This window comes from Pyrus communis, chromosome 3 (genome assembly GCF_963583255.1).
Source record: "Pyrus communis chromosome 3, drPyrComm1.1, whole genome shotgun sequence".
Lineage (NCBI taxonomy): Eukaryota > Viridiplantae > Streptophyta > Magnoliopsida > Rosales > Rosaceae > Pyrus > Pyrus communis.
Genome location: NC_084805.1, coordinates 17810220 through 17827017, shown reverse-complemented (window position 1 = coordinate 17827017; position 16798 = coordinate 17810220). Strand labels below are relative to the sequence as shown.

At 35.8% G+C, this 16798-nt stretch overlaps 3 protein-coding genes across 3 annotated transcripts; 2 read left to right on the top strand and 1 right to left on the bottom strand.

Moving 5' to 3' along the window:
- The first annotated feature begins 6331 nt into the window (after positions 1–6331).
- LOC137730151 (cysteine-rich repeat secretory protein 55) lies at positions 6332–7238 on the top strand. The gene has a single exon (XM_068469217.1). The coding sequence runs from the start codon at positions 6345–6347 to the stop codon at positions 7143–7145; it is 801 nt and encodes a 266-aa protein (XP_068325318.1). The 5' UTR covers positions 6332–6344; the 3' UTR covers positions 7146–7238.
- Positions 7239–7457: 219 nt separating this feature from the next.
- On the bottom strand, positions 7458–10456 carry LOC137730318 (asparagine--tRNA ligase, cytoplasmic 2-like). Its single transcript, XM_068469386.1, has 8 exons — positions 9917–10456; positions 9474–9713; positions 8666–9256; positions 8397–8582; positions 8231–8295; positions 8014–8143; positions 7832–7890; positions 7458–7712 (listed from the first exon to the last, which is right to left on the bottom strand). The coding sequence occupies exons 1-8, from the start codon at positions 10334–10336 to the stop codon at positions 7529–7531; spliced, it is 1875 nt and encodes a 624-aa protein (XP_068325487.1). The 5' UTR covers positions 10337–10456; the 3' UTR covers positions 7458–7528.
- A 2277-nt stretch (positions 10457–12733) lies between these two features.
- LOC137727558 (EPIDERMAL PATTERNING FACTOR-like protein 9) lies at positions 12734–14045 on the top strand. The gene is made up of 3 exons (XM_068466402.1): positions 12734–12860; positions 13352–13434; positions 13552–14045. Exons 1-3 carry the CDS (start codon positions 12785–12787, stop codon positions 13726–13728), a joined length of 336 nt encoding a protein of 111 aa, XP_068322503.1. The 5' UTR covers positions 12734–12784; the 3' UTR covers positions 13729–14045.
- Positions 14046–16798: the final 2753 nt, after the last annotated feature.

Below are 16798 nucleotides of genomic sequence, written 5' to 3'. Positions count from 1 at the left end.
CGATGAATACGAGCCGGATTCGATGAAGAACTCAAGAACACAAATCCACTATGCTCATGACCGGACCAAAGATCCCGTGCAACACAAGCTGTTGGAACAGGATGGACGTTACAATGAATTGATCGTTCAGCGGTACACTTCATTGCAAAAGCCATACTGGCACATAACTCGCCAGAATGACTTGATTGACCACCAGTGGGGATTGCACGAAGACGAAGATAATTAAAATAAGGCTTGTGGTTGAAGAATAAAGTGTATTGTTTTTTAAGTAATCTTATTTAGTGTGTTTTTTTTTTTTTTTTTAAGTTTATATGGTGAGGTTATGTAATTTTTTTTGGTGTTTTTTTTTAATTTTTATTTGGTGAGTTTATGTAATCTTATTCAAATATTTAAATAAAGTACAAAAATTACATAAGAAATTAAATAAAGTTCTAAAAATAAATAAGAAATTACATAAGAAATTAAATAAAGTTCTAAAAATGTTAAGAAATTACATAACAAATTAAATAAAGTAGTACAAATAAATACAAAATTATACAAAGTCTGTGGAGTTAGGATATGTGGTGCTAGGATCTTGGTTGCTATGATTTCTGTAGCTGGAACCCCCTTGACTTGTTTCGGCATCTCTTGCATACCTCCTTTGCATGACATCTCTTTTTTCTGATGTCCAAAAATATTTTGAATTCGAAGACAGTCCTACTAGAGACTTGTTCATAGTGTCACGATCTGCTTGAGCCATCCTTTATTCTCTAAGCATCTCATTCTCTCGATGAAGTGCTTCTCTAGTCATCTCGTTCTCTCGATTAACTATTTCTCTTTGTCTCTCAGCTACCGCATCACGAGCCTCAGTAGCTGCTATTATTCCTGCCATAGCAGTAGCTTTTTCCTCATCTCTAGCCTTTTCCCATGCCATGTTCAGTTCACCTTGGCGAACAAGTTCCTCCATATATTTAGTGTAGTCATTTTTGGAAGAACTACCTTTTTTCTTTGATGCCTTTTTACCTTGAGGCCTGAGGGACTGACGAGTCGGTTGGGTCTCCGGCACTTCTTCAGGCGTCCCTTCCGTGTCTTCAAATGTGTTGGCTTCTTGTTCGGCCGTGTCTGCTTCTGGCGAACTGTGTAGACCCATACCGTGGATGACAACTTCTGGACCGGTTGCCACAATTTTGTATCTAGGGCAATCTTTGACAATTTGCCAACATTCTCATTTGTTGAATGATTTGTTACGGTTCTTTGCATTGAAGAATGCTTGTGCTTGTAGTGTCTATAAAAATATGGGATAAGATAGTATTAAAAAATACATGTGTAACACGAATAAATAAATTAAAATATTTATGGGCATGGAATGCATAAAAATTACATAAGAAATTACATAAAAATTACATAAGAAATTAAATAAATTAAAATATTGATGTGGGTGGAATGCATATAAATAAATAAAAATATTGTTACCTAATCCGCTAAACTTGTCCCATTACGCAGATTACCAGAAGCATGAGAGATGGCATTTTTCCAACAAGTAAAGGATGCGTTGAGTTTTTTCCAACGACCTTGAAGACCTTGACTAGATCTGGCATCTTTTCCATGTACATCGCAAAACAATTTCGTAATTTTACTCCACATTTCTCGCTTATCCATCTCATTACCCGTAATTGGGTCATGAGTAGTGTGAACCCAACATTCACACAACGTAACATCTTCAATGAGCTTCCACGAAGTCATTTTTTTCTCTCAAAGTGTACAAAATATTCAAATGTAGAAAGTGTAGAAAGTGTAGAAAATATTGAAATGTGGTGTAAGGTGGAAGATGAGGGTTAGGTATTTATAGAAAAAAAATTTAATTTTTAAAAAATTTTCTGTATTTTTTAAAAAAAATTCACAATTTTTAATTAATTTTTAATAAATTTTAATGTTGTAATTAATATGGATCGTTGGATTTGAAAAATAATCAAATCCAACAGCCAACCAGCTGCCACGTGGCCAACGGTCAAAATTCTGACCGTTGGGCCTTTTTTTTGTGGAAAAAACGTGGACCGTTGATCTGCGATCGAACGGTCCATTTTAAAAGTCAAATTTAAATTTTTTTTACCGTTGGAAATCCAACGGCCTACAAAAACTAGCCGTTGGAAATCCAACAACTCTAAGGAGGGCCAATAGCCCTCATCCGGGTAAACGCAAGTGGCTTGAGAAGCGGGCCCCGCCGCTTGCAACCTTGTCTCCTACTCGCGCCCAATCACAAGTGTTGTGCACGCGCCAGCCAAATAGGCCGGCTTCTGGGTCTGTCCGAAATGGGCTGGTCTGTTGCCTGGCTTGGCCTGGGTGCCAGGCTGTTTTGCGGGCTGGAGGTTTTGGATAGGGTGCTGGCCTGTGTTTTGGACAGGGTGCTGGGCAAGTCCACCTCCGGTGGAACTGCTCTGAAGGAAAGAATGAGGGGGAGACGGATGGACTGGGGAAGAAGGGTGAGGATGATGGGTTTGTAGAAGGTGGGTACCACAATTTTTTAATAAAAATCTTTAATTTATTAATATTTAATTAATGTTTTTATCTAGTTGGGCGAAGGAGTAGGCCTCACCTCATGTTAGCATTTAACAGAGAAATAGACAAACAAATTAACGAAAATCTGACATTGCAACAAATTTGTAAGGTGATATATGACATTGTAATTTTTAAAATATGAGGTATGAGATTGTGATTTGATCCGTAATTGTGGTAAATTTGTATAATTTACCCTTAATATAATTAACAATGTGATACTAGATTTAGGTGTCGTCACCATAGCATCTCATGCGTTTGAAAGTTCTTTTCCATGAGACAATACTTTCGTTCACCTGTCCACTTAGTTGCAATTAGCATATTTTTAGTATATTAAAGTCATGGGAAATGCTTGTGTCCTCCTATGTAGAGGCAACAAATTAACTCATTAGATTGTTAATTGACACTCATTATGACTCATTTAATTTGATTTCACATTGCATCATCATCACCATTACTGATATCTCCTCTATATTATGGTGATATAAAATTAAATGGGTTTTAACGGGTACCCATAACAAGCCAATGCGTTAATTTGCCATCTCTACTCCCATGTGGCACTTACTTGTCATCCCACTTATGATTAACAAATCTTTACCGTCCGATAATCATAATAAGAACAATTTATTCTCTTTATCATAATCTAAAAATCACATTTGCAAACAAACCATTCAATTTGAAGATCGGTTAGTTATCCATACATGTGAAACCAATCAACGGTTTTAGCAACAATTAACATCCTCATGAAGAACCTTAGAATGTATATAACCCTATTCCGGTCTGGTCAGGTATGGAATGATCCGATCAAAATAGGATTTGGTTTGTTTATATTTAAATAAATTATATATATATATATATTGTTATATATAATATGTAATTTTTCATTTTCCTTGGAAGATTGACACACGAGTGATCCCGTTCATTTATTTTATGCATATAAATGGCTAAAAGATCTTCAAATTGAATAACTTTTGCATATATGATCTTTAGAGGGTGACAAAGAGTGAACAATTTCGATTATGATCTTCGGACAATAAATGTTTGTTAATTGTAAGTAGTGGACAAGTAAATATCTCCATGAGCGAGACACATGCATTATCCTAAAGTTATAATCGTAACTATCTATCTGATTAACTGTTTAGTCATTTACTGAACAAAATCAATGACTTTGATAGCTAAATTTTTTGTGAGAATGTATTTGTTATGTATGAATGACTAAAAATCTTTAATTTGATTTAAATTTTTAAATAATTATAAAAAAAATGAAACAGTTTAACTATAATATCTTTTTTCTTGGACAAAAACAGATATTAATAAAACAATAGAGAGAGTAAACACAAAGTATTATCCTGCCCTTTATGGGTGAATGGTGACCATAAATGGCTTTTATTTGCATGCATATACAAATTAAGCTATAATTAATTGACATGGTTGTGTCGGTTATGTGGGTACTGCTATTGTTTATTGGGATAGTATTTGGACATTATGATAGCATGTGGTCTTATTTGATGATAACAAAGAACATCATTATGTTGATCATAAGATAAATGTCACGCTAAGACCGTCACATAATGTTACCAATTTATATACTGTGATTAATGAGTTTATAGTTTATAAATTTACAACTTACGTGACGGTGTCATATTCAAATTAATTGAAGAAGTATGGCTTACCATGCTTAATACTTTGCTTGTTTCATATTTTGTTATGGTACATACTACATAATTATATAGTTTGAAGAAATTGTATGCTTTACGATGCTTAGAAGGAGGAATTAAGGCGTATCCCAAGGACAAATCTTACACAATCAATTCAGTTTATTCGTTTAAATCAACCGTAGATTAATAATACATGTGATTGGTGCCAATCTTTTGCTGTACTCCTTGTAACCACAGATTTGAAGTGATAATGTGGGAAATGGGAACTACATGTGTCTTGTTGCGTCAAATTAAGGAAAAGGGCAAGTAAAGATACACCAAACATTGAATTTTTTAAATAGAGCGATTGATATATAATCATGTAAGGAAGTTTATTTTTATTTTATAAGCGACATTAAAGAAGGTGGAATCAAATTTAGATTTTTAGAGTATACAGATATTATTCTTAACTAATTTTAAGTCCCTACATTTATATATCCTGCACTTACAAGCACTTCTGGACCATTCTATTAGCCTAATGTCACACGTCAAAGTGAAAATTTTGACACATATCCCTCGAGCTACAGCTCTTTGCAGAGTGTTTTCCTTTGTCAACTTATACCTTTCTGGCTGTTCACCAGTTGACTCGAGGAGAAGACTATGGCAAGCAACTTGTAGTTGAGAAGTCAAATCAGAAATGTCAGCCCAAAAAGTTGACCATGATCAGATATTATTTTACATGAAAATAATAATATAAGTATTTGATTTTATACAAAAGAACCTAAACGATGATTTACTTATTTAGAATCAGAAAAATCATGAATATAAAATAAGTTGAATAGATATGAGATCAATCAACTAAAGTCATCTTCAATCAAAAAGGGATCAAAATGTCATGTTTAACCTTATAACTCTGCAAGAAATTATTTTTTAATAAATAGTATCAAGTCATATTTTATATCATCTCCAACCGAGAGGACCAAAAGATCATAGGCTAAAAAATAGCCTATTTGACAAAAAACATATCTCCATCCGAAAGGGGCTATTTTTTAACCCCCTCAATAATTTATTATTTTAATTGAATTAAAATATCATATTAAAATAAGATTTTCGGACATATTTTTAGTGTCACTTGTCGCTAAATTAATAATCCTCTGGATTTCTTATCTTTATGTAATGAGAATGATGTGAAAAATTGGTGAAGAATTGAAGTAAAATGAGGTAAGATAGTATGAAAGGGTGAAAATGATGTGAGAAATGGGATAGAAATGGCTTAGTATTGTGGTCTATTTTATCTGATAAGGAGAGAGAGGGCTGGCGACAAGGAGAAGAGAGAGATGTGTTTGTAGAATTGTAGGGGAATATGTGTGTTGTTATCCCTCCTACATTGTGCCTTTATTTATAGTAGTAAAAGGAGAGAAAATATTCCTTCTTCCCCATGGAATACAAGATACAATAGGAAAAGATAACTAGAATCCAATCTAATCTAGGATTTACATAATCACACTTAAACTAGAAATGTTTACAACACTTAGGTATTTATAGGAAAAAAAATTAGATTTTTTTTTTTAAAATGTCATCTTAAAAAAAAAAAAAAAGGTAAAAATGTCAAACAGTAATTTGACGTCAGGTAGCATGTGTTTGGGCTGGCCTATAAGGCTAGCTGCTCTTGGCCAGCCCACTGGTCGGTTCTCCAATTTTTAGCCAGGTCGGTTGGAGATGGCTTAAGTACTTTTGATTTTGTGTGTATTCGTTTACGAATTGTAATGTGAGAGCAACATATTTTTTTCTATTATATATGTTATAATAAAAACACGAAAAGTTAAAAATCGAAATAATTTAAATATTCATTTCAGTCAGAAAATATACCATAATTATGTGGTGCTAAGCTCACTATATGTGCAGGTATTGAGTTCTGTCGATTGACTTGGACAAAAGAGAGGAGCCAAGAAATCTATTCTCCTTCTAGAAGAAATAAGCCAATACCTAACATTTTTATCCTTCTAATTTTCCAGTCATCGGTAATATAGTGGAGTGTCCCATCAAAGTCAAAAATGTCTGCTTAATTTGCAATGGCTTCCCCACACCCACTTCCATCTCCACTAAACTGCTTGTTATATAAACAACCACCTCACAAGTCTATCTTCATCCCATGCATACTAGGTGAGCCAAAATATGAAGATTACGAACTTTTCATACCATATTCTTCTCTATTTGCTTGTTTTGTGCATTTGCATTGCAGAATCTCAAGATCCCTTGGGAGATTTTTGCAACAAGGATAGCACTAAAATAAGTAATGGCAGTCAAATATCACAAAATATCGATAGCTTGTTGGCTGAATTGGTTCCAAAAACTGCCTCAACCGGTTTTTTGGCTACCTCCTATGGGATGAACGAAGACCAAGTCTATGGCCTGGCTCAATGCAGAGGTGACGTTGTGGGCACCAAAGACTGCTCAACTTGCATCCAAGATGCCGCAAAGCAAATTCGCCAGCGCTGTCCGAACCAAGCCGACGCACGAATTTGGTATGATTATTGCTTCTTGAGGTACAGTGACAAGAGCTTCATTGGGGAAGTTGATACATCTTATGGTATATTTTACTACAATGTTAATAATGTGACCGACCCCGAGAACTTTAACAAGGAACTAGGAGCTCTGGCGGATAAGATTAGGGCACAAGCTGTTGTGCCGAAGAGTGGAGGGCTTGGGAAAGGTCAGACAAAGCTATCACCATTTGTGACACTATATGCCCTAGTGCAGTGCACAAGGGACTTGCCTCAGCTAGGCTGCGCTCAGTGCTTGTCCATTGCAGTGGGAAATTTCCCGACTTTTTGCAACAACAGAAAGGGATGTAGAGTTTTGTATAGTAGCTGCTATGTTAGATATGAGCTCTATCCATTTTTCTTCCCTCTTGATTCAAACAATACCCTGCAGGCCGTGGATGAAAATAATGTAATGGTTATAGTTTATCCATAAATTTTGTACTTCTAGTATACAATACTCCGAAAGGAAGATGTACTATTGCGCAATAAAGGGGTACTAAACCGTGTTTTATTTAGAGTTTATTATCTGTTTTGTTATGTTCATGACTAAAAGTTTATAACCAATTCTATAATCTATTTGTGCCTAATTTTATTCGTTGAATTGTCCTTTAAAGCTAATGGAATTCCATATTTTGGTGCCAAGTCATTCAAATTTCAAAGAAAGAACGCACAAATTTTTACAAGGCTTGCATGTTGCATCCCAATTACAAATCTCCTCATTCATTTACATGTATGAAATCATATGTTTTTCATCATGTATGTATACAATTTTTCACCATTTGGGTCCTTTACGTCCTAATTTGTACTCAAAGTAAACTAGTAGTTGGCTTTGCCACGGCTTCTGGGAAAGGGGATGACATCCCTTACATCATTCAGGCCAGTGGCAAACAGAACCATATGATCAAACTCAAGATTGAATCCCGAGTGCTTCACGGTTCCATGCCGGCGAAGATCCAAGTACCATTCGTACTGCTGTGCTGCCAATCCCAATTCCTTAATCCTGCAAACAAGAAACACCAAAATATGAGATTTATTTATTAATTTCCATGTCCAAAAGAAGGCAAGAACAACCTTTTGAGTTTTTGGCTATTATATAAGACGATTAATGCAAATGAGTACCTTGTAGTTAGAATGTTGATGCGCTCCTCATTTTGGCTACCGGAAATTAACCTCCCAGCCTGCGAAAAATAAGCCTTTTTCAGCATCGAAACCAGTATTTGATTAATTTGGATTTTTATAGGGATGGGGAAGCTTCGATAAAAGGTTTCTCATGGTTTCTTAAAGTGCAAGTATGAGCTTACCTTTGGAACAACCATATCAAATGCTGCAACTGTTTTTCCATCATTGTTAAGCCGAACATAAAATGGCTTGGTTTCTTTTGGATAATTGTATACAATTACAGGCTTCTTGTAGATCTCATCAGCCAAATAACTGTAATGCATGAAAAAGAAAAGGTTAGGAACCTCAATTGAGATATTGGCCAATTTAGATTACTTACCACAATGTTCGAATGCATACCTTAGATCCGCTTCAGTTAGTGCAGCACCCCACTCGATCTTTGTGTCCTTTGTCTTTTCTGTAACCTGGCAGGTTAAAATCAATAAACTTCCGTAAATGATGTTGCTGGAAAAAGACATAGTTGTCAGAATTATACTCAATGAGAATGTTAATTATACAATCAAACCTTCTTTAAAGCATCTAAAGCTTCAGTGTAGGAAACTCTTTCAAATGTACTCAAAACCATTGACTGAAGACGTTCAGTTCTGGTTTTGTCGATTCGCTCAGAAAGGAATTTCATATCTTCCGAACAATTTTCCACTACCCATTTGCAGAGGGACTTGAAAAAGTCACCTGCACAGTTGATTGCTTCCTGCAAGCTCCAAAAGAAAATTGTTAGATATGATAAAAAATATGAGCACAAATTCAGTCATGCCAAAAAACATTAACTTGTACCTCTAATTCTGAAAATGCCAATTCAACTTCAATCATCCACGTTTCTGCAGTATGTTTTGGGGACTCTCCTTTCCCTGCTTGAAATCGTGGCCCGAATGAGTACACATTTCCAAAGGCGCAAGCGTAGCTCTCCAGATGCATCCGGCCAGAAGAGGTTAGATAAGTTGGGCTAGAGAAGTAACCCTCAGAAGATTTAACATTGTCAACCTTCTGAGAAGTTTTCGGTTTTGATTTCTCTCTTGCTTCCAATTGTGATGCTAACTCATTTGCTTTCTTTAAGTCCTGCGTTGCAGCAGCTACTGCTTCCTTATTGCTGTCGCTCCTCTTGAGTTCCTCTAGTAAATTACTTTTCTCTTTTACTGCAGCCTTGATAACATCTATGCTAACACCGTCTATTTCAACAACGGCTTTCATAGGCGGCTCCTTTTCACCTGCTGCTGCGAAATGGCTAGTGACAAGGAATTTTTCACTGGATCCTTTGCCGTCTGTAGTTGTTATAATGGGTACATGCACCGAAAGAAAACCATGGTTTTGACAAAATGTGTGAGCTGCAAACTCCAGGGCATTGCGGATTCGCATGACAGATTGCACCTAAAATAATTTAGAACATGTCATATTGCATTAGGGAATCACTAGACGTCAAAAACTTAAGCTGTTAGAAAATAAACCAACACTGTATATCAATTGTATGCGCCCTTTGTCATGACCAAAAAATCTAAATGAATTATATATGTCAAACACTTACTTTCACAACAGATACCAAAAATTGAAGAAACACAACCAAATAACAATGGGAGATGCAAATTACCGTAGTTGTCCGCGGTCTAATGTGGCAAAACTCCCTTAGTTTATCTAGAGGCACGCGTTTTTTCGATAATGGATACTTGCTATATTCTACTGTTCCGATGTGATGAACTTTATCCACTTTCAGCTCTATAACGTATTTGCCTTGTAGTACCAAAGACTTCTGCAGCAAGCCTTCCACTATGATGCAAGTTCCAGTATGCAAGAGCTGGCATGGGGGAGCCAGGGAGGATTCAATAACAACCTGAGAAACATCAAATATAATAAAATAGTGCCACATAAATTTCACCATTGCCAAATAAAATTCATAAAAACAGTTGGATAACTACTCCAAGTAGCAAAATTATTTATACCACCTCTAAATTTTGTGTGTCGCGCACCTCTATTAGAGATACGGTACAAAGTATCATCAGTTGAGATGGTACAAATATTATTGCTCGTATTTACCTGAAGGCTTGCAACGCAAGAACCATCGCCGACTTTCAAGAAGACAGTGGAAGGCGGCGGGGACTTATGAATCGATGTTTCCAACTTATCCGTATGTGGATAATGATCACCACTTCCTCCTCCCAAGACGTTGACAATTGTTCGTAAAAAAGGTATCCGAGACTGAAGAATTTCGATGCAGCTGACGTCTGACCTTGGTTCGGGTTCACCCGACACATAATCCCCAGCTATATGTGGCACCGGCTCTTTCCTGACCTCCTTGGAGGACTTCACCCATCCTCCAATCACAACCCTCTCACCAATCAACTCCAAACCACCATCCCTTCTCTCCAAGATGGTTTTCAAGAGCACCCGATTCGAGTACTTGAAAGGGCTCAATCGGGTGGTGCTAGCAGCTGTGGCGGCTTGTTCAGATTCCATTTCGAGATAGAGAAACGAGAGTTGAAGAATGAAATGAGATTAGAATGGTGAAGATGTGATTGGGACATTGTTTGGTGGGTTGATATAAGAGGTTTAAATGCTTTGCTTGGGAGAGGAGAGAGTCTGAGATTTTGAGTTTTAGGAGATGTTGGGATGAAGGAAAGGGATTGTTTCTGGGATTTGAAATGGGCAAGTTTTTTTTTTTTTTTTTTTTTTTTTTTTTCAGAAGACAGAGAGATTGGAGAGTTGTGGGAGGCAAGGTTTGGTATTCTTCAAAGTTGGGCATTCGCGGGAATTTTCGAGCCTGGTATAACCGACTTTAAACCGTTCCTTTTTTTTCCAAATTTTTGTCACTTGTTGGAAAAGAAGAGCTATGTTGAAAGCCACATTGTTTATTTGATTCCTATATTCGCAAGATTTAACCTAATCCAATCCAAATAAATGATTTTCATTATTGATGGCTTTTATCAAGAATTGTCGTCCTTGATATTTGAACTCAAAATCTACTTCAATTAAGTGAAGATTGAATGTCGCTAGACCAAATAATCATGTAGTAATGATTATTGTTATTATTGAGGCTTTCCAAGGGTACAAAATTTACAACCGAAATAATCAAAGCCTCATCTTCAAACGTTATGTAGATATATCTCTACCTCCCCATGATTATTTTTAACAGAAAATTGGTTAAATCAACCCGAAAGAGTTGGGCTTTATTAGCAAAAACCCATCTACTTTGTGTTCCTTGATTATACTGTTTTACAATTCTTTCACGTCAATAAATTTTTCATTTGTCAGGTGGTAAAAATTTGAGATGACGTTGCTTTTGGTACACGATTGATGTTGAAGTTAGGTTAAGCTACACAATTGATTAATAATAATTTAGTATCAAATTCTTCATTTACGAAAATAAACTTCACAGTACTCACTTCTAAAAGATTATTCGTTTTTATTTGTGAGAAGAAAAGTTTATGCTAAGAAGCAAAATCCAGAAGCATCAGACCTGAAAACCCGGATGCTGGTATTGTAGGGAAAACATCTTTTGTGTGTAAACCACACAGCTGGGGCTACGCTGCAGAATTGCTGTGTAGGAGTATAGATTCGTCGCCACCCTTCTAGAGGTGACAAATGATTTGCCTACTCAAAATCCCACTCCTGCCCTTTCAAATCTAAAACTGGAACATGTCTCACATAGGGACGACAAAAAGTACCAGGGGTTTGGTTTCCCGACCTTAATAGGGCGGTTATGGAAGAGTGCAAACGGGTATGGGGCGGGTTTGTGGATTGTTTTCAAATTCTGTGGCGGATATGGAGCAGTGATGGCATTACCATCACACGACTCAAACCTTGTCCGATTGGAGATTTTTATGCTAAACTTTAAAAATTCAACGGATTGGTGGTTGTTAAGCTATTACAATTGTGTGAAATTTTTATTATGTTGTAACTATTTTATTAGTTTTTCTTGTTTACATACTTGATACTTCTACTAGGTGGTTGATTAATTTATGATGCATAGAGATAACCTCTATATGTATATATGAGTGAAATATCCACTAATTAAATAAAATTTTCATGATATGCTACGAGTATTTCCAAAGAAGATGTTAAAATGTCTATATAAGATATAACAGTAAAAAAAGATCACACAAATATTCTCCAACTGAAATGTCAAATCCTATGTGGCGATGATATGGATTGGCAATAAGAGAGTTGCTGTCAAATTTGACAGCAGCTTCAAAATTAATTGTTAATGCTTTTTATTGGTTTAATCATCATTGCAATTAATGTTGTTGTTGACCCGTTTCCCTTTTGTTAAATTAAGTGAACGGTTCCCTCTTGTTAAAAAGAAACGTTGAAGGGTCAGGATTTCATAATTATTAAATGCCTTTTATTAAGTTTTTATTAATTTAATCATTTATTTTATAATATAATAAAATAATAATTTAATTTGACATATTTGGCAGACAATAAAACTTTAAAAGATGTCAAAATGTCACATAAGCTGTCAAATTTAAATTTTATGTTCAAAATTTGACATCTCATTTGAAGATACTCTAATTAACGGGTGCGGATTTGGAGGTAGTTTCCCATGCGGAGGCGAGGGTGGGGAACCCCGGATTAAAAACATGGTTATGGATGCAATTATTGGGGTCGAGGTCGCGGTCGGGGTTTAAAGCGAATCGCGAGGTGGGGAATGGAGGGGTACCCCGGTCCTGTCCCGCGTTGTCATCCCGTGACATCATAAACCGTGGGCGTTACGGTCAATGCATTGCGACACACCTCTCCTGAGTCACAGCACAGATTTTTGCCACCCTATCTCTTCTTTGGCTGAGCAGCTCAGCTCATTGCGACACACCTCTCCCCTCTACTTCTCCTTCTCCTTCATTTCTTATCCTTCCAATACATTGGTCACAAATATTTCATCTCTCTTTCAAAGGGAAAAGAAAAAAGATGGCCAAATCCACAAGACCTATATTACTCTTACCATTCTTCATAATATTAGTCTTTGCAGCTCATGTTGTACAAGGTTATCCCTTCATAATTAAGCCCTTTCCTCCTCCTCCTTTTGTTTCCTAAATTCTTGGCTTCCATTTATATGCTCCTTTTTCATAAAAAAAATTATATATGATATACACACACACACACACATATATATCCATGTACATACATATATCTGCCTTTTCAAAGTTTTTGCAATTTGGTTTCCAAATTAAGGTTCCCCAAATCGGTTGTTGCCCAATATTGAATTCCAGCTTCTTGGTTTTATCTTCAAATTTATTTGGATTTTTTTTATATAGAAATGATAGTCTAAACTACTGTAATCTACGGAAACACAAGAATTTGAACTTAGTTTGAGGGGGCAAGTACACTGAACTAGCAATTGGTCTAAACGGGTGTTAGTTGCTTTAAACTCTCCTTTTTCTCCGTGCTCCCACCACCAAATTTCCCAGCTTTAATAGCATTATTTAGCCAAGTTTGTTTCAACATTTTGATTTTGTGGTCTCGTTGTTGATGCAGGGTCCAGAACTCAAGTAGCAGAACTTCCACAGAGTCAAAGGGTCAACGATTTCTTTACATCACAAGGAGAACAACTTAAGCAGGTGATAAACATTGCCAAACATATAACAAAATTAAATCAAAATAAAATCAGCACAATTTTTCTGATATTTTTCTATAATTTTTCTGACAATAATTCTGCATAATTCTTGAGGATATAGAGAAGCAAGGAAAGGATGAACTATGTAAGGAGATTGATGATCGGATCCACAGCACCAACATGCACATACAATGAATGCAGAGGGTGCAAGTACAAGTGCAGAGCTGAGCAAGTCCCTGTGGAGGGCAATGACCCCATCAACAGTGCATACCACTACAGATGTGTTTGTCATGGGTAAAATATTTCTTCACATTTGGGAGTTTGAGAGATGAGTAGGGACCTTGTTTCAATTTAAGATTCAACCATGTATCAGAATCTAAAATTCCAAATCTTTTTGAGGAAAAATAGTCCCATTTTTACTGGTGTAGCAGAATTAAGTTCAATGGGGTTGTCCTGAATTGGCTGTTGTAATCTGCTCTGGAGTTTTGAACAAAGGACAGCGCATCAATTTTTGGTTTACCAAGTGATATATTTTTCACTGTGTTTCTCTCTGTAATATCTGCCATATTCAAAACTCAGAAATGTTGAGAGTGTCTCTCACATCGGAAAATTAAAGCTTTACATGATAATTTACATAATCCTGGGCATCTCAACCTACTGCCAATTGATTTTGGGTTGGAAGCTCACATTCTCGCGAGAAGTACTCAAGCAACATTCCAAAAGTATCTAGGAGACTAGGAATACATATTTTTGCTTTCCATTCCATAGTTCATGTTTTGTGTTTCACATTTGTTGATGCCACATGGTAAATTCAAATTAAGAACAAGTAGGGCTCTCAACTCTCTGAAAAAAAACAGAAAAATGCAGACATAAAGTGAAAGTGGAGGGGTGGTCCTAAAATTTGGTCATAAGTAAACAAAGGTTCACATGGGGAATCTGTTACAATCCTTTTCCCCTGCACAAAATAACAAAAACTGAAAACAATAAAGGCAGAAAATGAGGACCCATTTTGCAGTGTGTACAAACAAGCATGAAACACTAGTCAGTAAAAGCTTTTCTTATACTGTGGTTTCTTCTTTTTTAGCATGTTTCCATGAAATTCCATTTTTTTGCGGGAATTCCAGAGAAAATATCGCATGCACAAGGACGGCGGAGGAAATTTTTAAAGCGTTTGGTTACGTAGTGTTACTAACTCATGTATTATAATATGAGCAAACAAACTTCATGGACCTAAGGTGGTACAAAATGAAAGAACAGATACATATGCTAGGGTTTAGGGTTTAGGGTTTAGGGTTTAGTCTCTGTTGAAATTTCACGTCATGACTTTGAGCCCAGTTGAAATATCATCATTTTGGGCTTTAGGCTTGAAAATGTGCACCTTCGGCCCTTCTTACATAAAGAGGAGCCCAACGCAGTTGATTGGGCCAAGATAAGATAATTATTTGTAGGGTAGTAGTTTCACATTTTTCGTTTTCTCATTTCTTAATTTGTTTTTGTCATCGATTCACTTTGGATTTATCCAGTACAAATGTTCATTATAACTACAAGAAAAGAAAGGAAGTAGGGCAGAGGAAGAAAGGGGAGTCCGGAGATTACAACCCAAATTTGCAAATATCCCGATGATGTTGAGCCTTTTAACATTGCTCAATACACAATGAAATCTTATCAATCAACATTAACAATCATTTAAAATATTCGAGCACCGATTCCTTCCATCTTGTTAGACAAAAATGTCAATTAGTGGACAAGAAAAGGTTAAACAAAAAAAAAATCTTAGCTGCATGATCACAAGTACCCTCCAGAGTCTAGACGATATTAGTTAGTAGTCTTAGAGCATCTCTAGTGGAGTCTATACATAGGGACAATTACTGTATAAAAGGGTATAAAATAAATATAGGGACAAAATGAATCTCCAATAAATCGGAAAGTGAGTCCCTAAAGTCTAGGGACTCACCGGATACAAAGTGTATGTACTCACGTATAGGGACTTTATATGGACATAACCTTGAGTAAAAAACGGGGCCTACAATCTTGATTGAAGTTTTTAATGCTTTTAATTAATTAAAAAAAGTTCACATAAGCAAAAATTGTGCACCTAATCAAATTATCACATAAAATCATAAAAAGTTCAAATTGAGGGATTCTACTATAATAACTCTCATATTGGAGGCAATATTCCTTTAGGAACACAAATATTCCTTTTAAATGAGTACTCAAAAGTGCATGTAAATGATCTTCATTCATGGCAGTAATTTGTCAAAGGGGTTTATATAATTAGCTAGGGTTTTTGAGGTACGTATCTTCTGGTCTTCATTCATGAGCATGTAAATTATCCTTCTCTCTCCATGATATTCTTTTTTATCCTAAATTAATCCTTTATCTGTGTGTGTGTATTCAAATCTAACATGAATGCATGATTTGTCTGTTGCTTTTGGAAGTTATATGACACTTTGACACTCACTGGTTTCCGAGAAGCTTCCCGCCCATGAAACCACGAAACTATGAACATAAATTGGGATGAGTATCGGACAAGTATTGGGTCCCCGGCCTCTTCTCCATTCACTTTCTTTCTTTATTTGTTTGGTGGATCTTATATTAACTTTCTACTAGGACCACGACATGACAACTTGTGCGTATATAACCACCAGCTGAATTATAAAGAATTTGTGACTTAGTTGGTTAAGAGTTTTTTTTTTTTATATTTAAGGTATTGATGAATCCGACTCATACTTTCTTAGTTCTCTTGAATAAGAAAATAAAAAAAGAAAACAAAATTTTCTGCTTGTTTGAAATGCTTCTTTAAAAGTAGTTCTGTTCAAAAGCACTTCCAATAAAAGCTCTTCTACACTCATAACACTTTCACTAAAAGAACTTCTACACAACAAGTACTTCTTTCAAAAAGCATTTCAAACACTTAAAGCTTTTTATACTAAGCATGATAAAAAGCGTGTGCATGGTATATTTAAAAATTCTTTCACCTACCAAACGTTGAAGACAAGACTCTACACACCCGATCAGGTTGTCCCATAACCACCGTACTTCACCATTTCACCTCCTACTTCTTGTCATTGCTGTGTTTTAAAAGAATTTTTGTGGTTATTTATGTTTTCATATGATTATTTTATGAGACGAGGATGTACTTTAACACATAATGTAAATTGGAAAATGTCATAAAAACTTATAAGACTGTCAAAAAATTTCCAGTTTGGAAAAATTGGCTTAAAAGTTCAGCCCACGTCATTTTTATATCATGTGTCCGTGCCTACATCATAGTGATTTCATTTCTAAGGTGATGAATGTATAGCAACCTGAAAAGATTACCATACTCCATTTTGTTACCAATAAAAGATGATCATTGCCTCTAAGTG

Coding starts and splice junctions, on each gene's coding strand:
- LOC137727558 (XM_068466402.1), top strand. CDS start 12,785: ATGGCCAAATCCACAAGACCTATATTACTCTTACCATTCTTCATAATA. Junction 12,861..13,351: donor TGCAGCTCATGTTGTACAAG/GTTATCCCTTCA, acceptor TTGTTGATGCAG/GGTCCAGAACTCAAGTAGCA. Junction 13,435..13,551: donor AAGGAGAACAACTTAAGCAG/GTGATAAACATT, acceptor TTGAGGATATAG/AGAAGCAAGGAAAGGATGAA.
- LOC137730151 (XM_068469217.1), top strand. CDS start 6,345: ATGAAGATTACGAACTTTTCATACCATATTCTTCTCTATTTGCTTGTT.
- LOC137730318 (XM_068469386.1), bottom strand. CDS start 10,336: ATGGAATCTGAACAAGCCGCCACAGCTGCTAGCACCACCCGATTGAGC. Junction 8,144..8,230: donor CTAACTGAAGCGGATCTAAG/GTATGCATTCGA, acceptor CATGCATTACAG/TTATTTGGCTGATGAGATCT. Junction 7,713..7,831: donor ATCAACATTCTAACTACAAG/GTACTCATTTGC, acceptor TCTTGTTTGCAG/GATTAAGGAATTGGGATTGG.